Consider the following 1,331-nt stretch of genomic DNA (forward strand, 5'->3'; position numbering starts at 1 on the left):
ACACCACGTGGTCTGTGTTTATTTTGGGCTGGGAGACAAAAGATGAGTGACTGGCATACGAATCTGTGTGTTTATACTTCTTATTGGACGCTGAGTTTTGATCGGGGCTGGGGCTGTTTGTTTAAATAATACGATAGTTCTTAGATTTTGGTCATTCCAACCAAGTCTGTGTGATGAGGAAGAAATTGGGGTGTGAAGTTCCTTCGGTTAATGGTTGATATATATTCACGGTACTGACACAGTGGTATATATATATAGAGAGAGAATACTGAGAATTGTATGTTTGAATTACATACACAACTAGTGTTAATTAAGTTCAGTACATTCTGGTCTCGATATAGACACACCTGTTTTATATATATATTGAGCATATCATCCAACCAGCTTCTCTCTGACATTGTTCAGTTGTTGACATTCACTTATCAATTCCATCTGTAAACTGGTGACGTTGTATTCTTCGTGCTGACTTTTCTGTGCTGATCACGATACTTGTAAGAGATATTTGTCATGGAAGAAGTCGACAGCACGAACGAGAATTTGCCAGAAACGTACGATTTTTTACCTGTTGTATCAAATGATGTCGATAAACTTGCTGAAAAATTTGTTACAGAAACTGAACATGAGAAACAGGTAAGCTTTTTTTTTGTCTCTGTTTTGTAGTTTCTACTACAGTTTGTATTTTCTTCTTGCAAAGCCTGTGGGAAATTTTTTACTAAAGTCGAATAATAATTTCATATCTTCATACGAAAGTAAAGTTGCGGCTATAATTAAGAAATAAAACCACGGAGACTTTTCAGTTTCTTCTTATCGTAATTTTCCTCCTATACATTACGAAATCATAAGTACAGATGTACGTGTGTGTATGTAAGTGTATATTAACACCCATTTTATCACAGTTACAGAGTGAAATATTTACGTGTGTGTAAGTGTATATTAACACCCATTTTATCACAGTTACAGAGTGAAATATTTACGTGTGTGTATGTAAGTGTCTACTAACACCCACTTTTATCACAGTTACAGAGTGAAATGTTTACGTGTGTGTATGTAAGTGTATATTAACACCCATTTTATCACAGTTACAGAGTGAAATATTTACGTGTGTGTATGTAACTGTATATTAACACCCATTTTATCACAGTTACAGAGTGAAATATTTACGTGTGTGTATGTAAGTGTATATTAACACCCACTTTTATCATAGTTACAGAGTGAAATATTTACGTGTGTGTATGTAAGTGTATATTAACGCCCATTTTATCATAGTTACAGAGTGAAATATTTACGTGTGTGTATGTAAGTGTATATTAACGCCCATTTTATCATAGTTA

The 1,331-nt window shown here is 34.1% G+C and overlaps 1 protein-coding gene across 1 annotated transcript in view; it reads left to right on the forward strand.

Moving 5' to 3' along the window:
- The first annotated feature begins 466 nt into the window (after positions 1-466).
- The window catches only part of LOC106463379 (putative adenosylhomocysteinase 3), a 103,089-nt gene continuing 102,224 nt past the window's right edge, over positions 467-1,331 (forward strand). Inside the window, exon 1 of the mRNA XM_022390850.1 lies at positions 467-630. Coding sequence (XP_022246558.1) covers positions 508-630 — 123 coding nt within the window. The 5' untranslated portion in view covers positions 467-507. The remainder of the gene's footprint in view (positions 631-1,331) is intronic.

Source organism: Limulus polyphemus, unplaced genomic scaffold (genome assembly GCF_000517525.1).
Source record: "Limulus polyphemus unplaced genomic scaffold, Limulus_polyphemus-2.1.2 Scaffold1389, whole genome shotgun sequence".
Classification (NCBI taxonomy): Eukaryota; Metazoa; Arthropoda; class Merostomata; order Xiphosura; family Limulidae; genus Limulus; species Limulus polyphemus.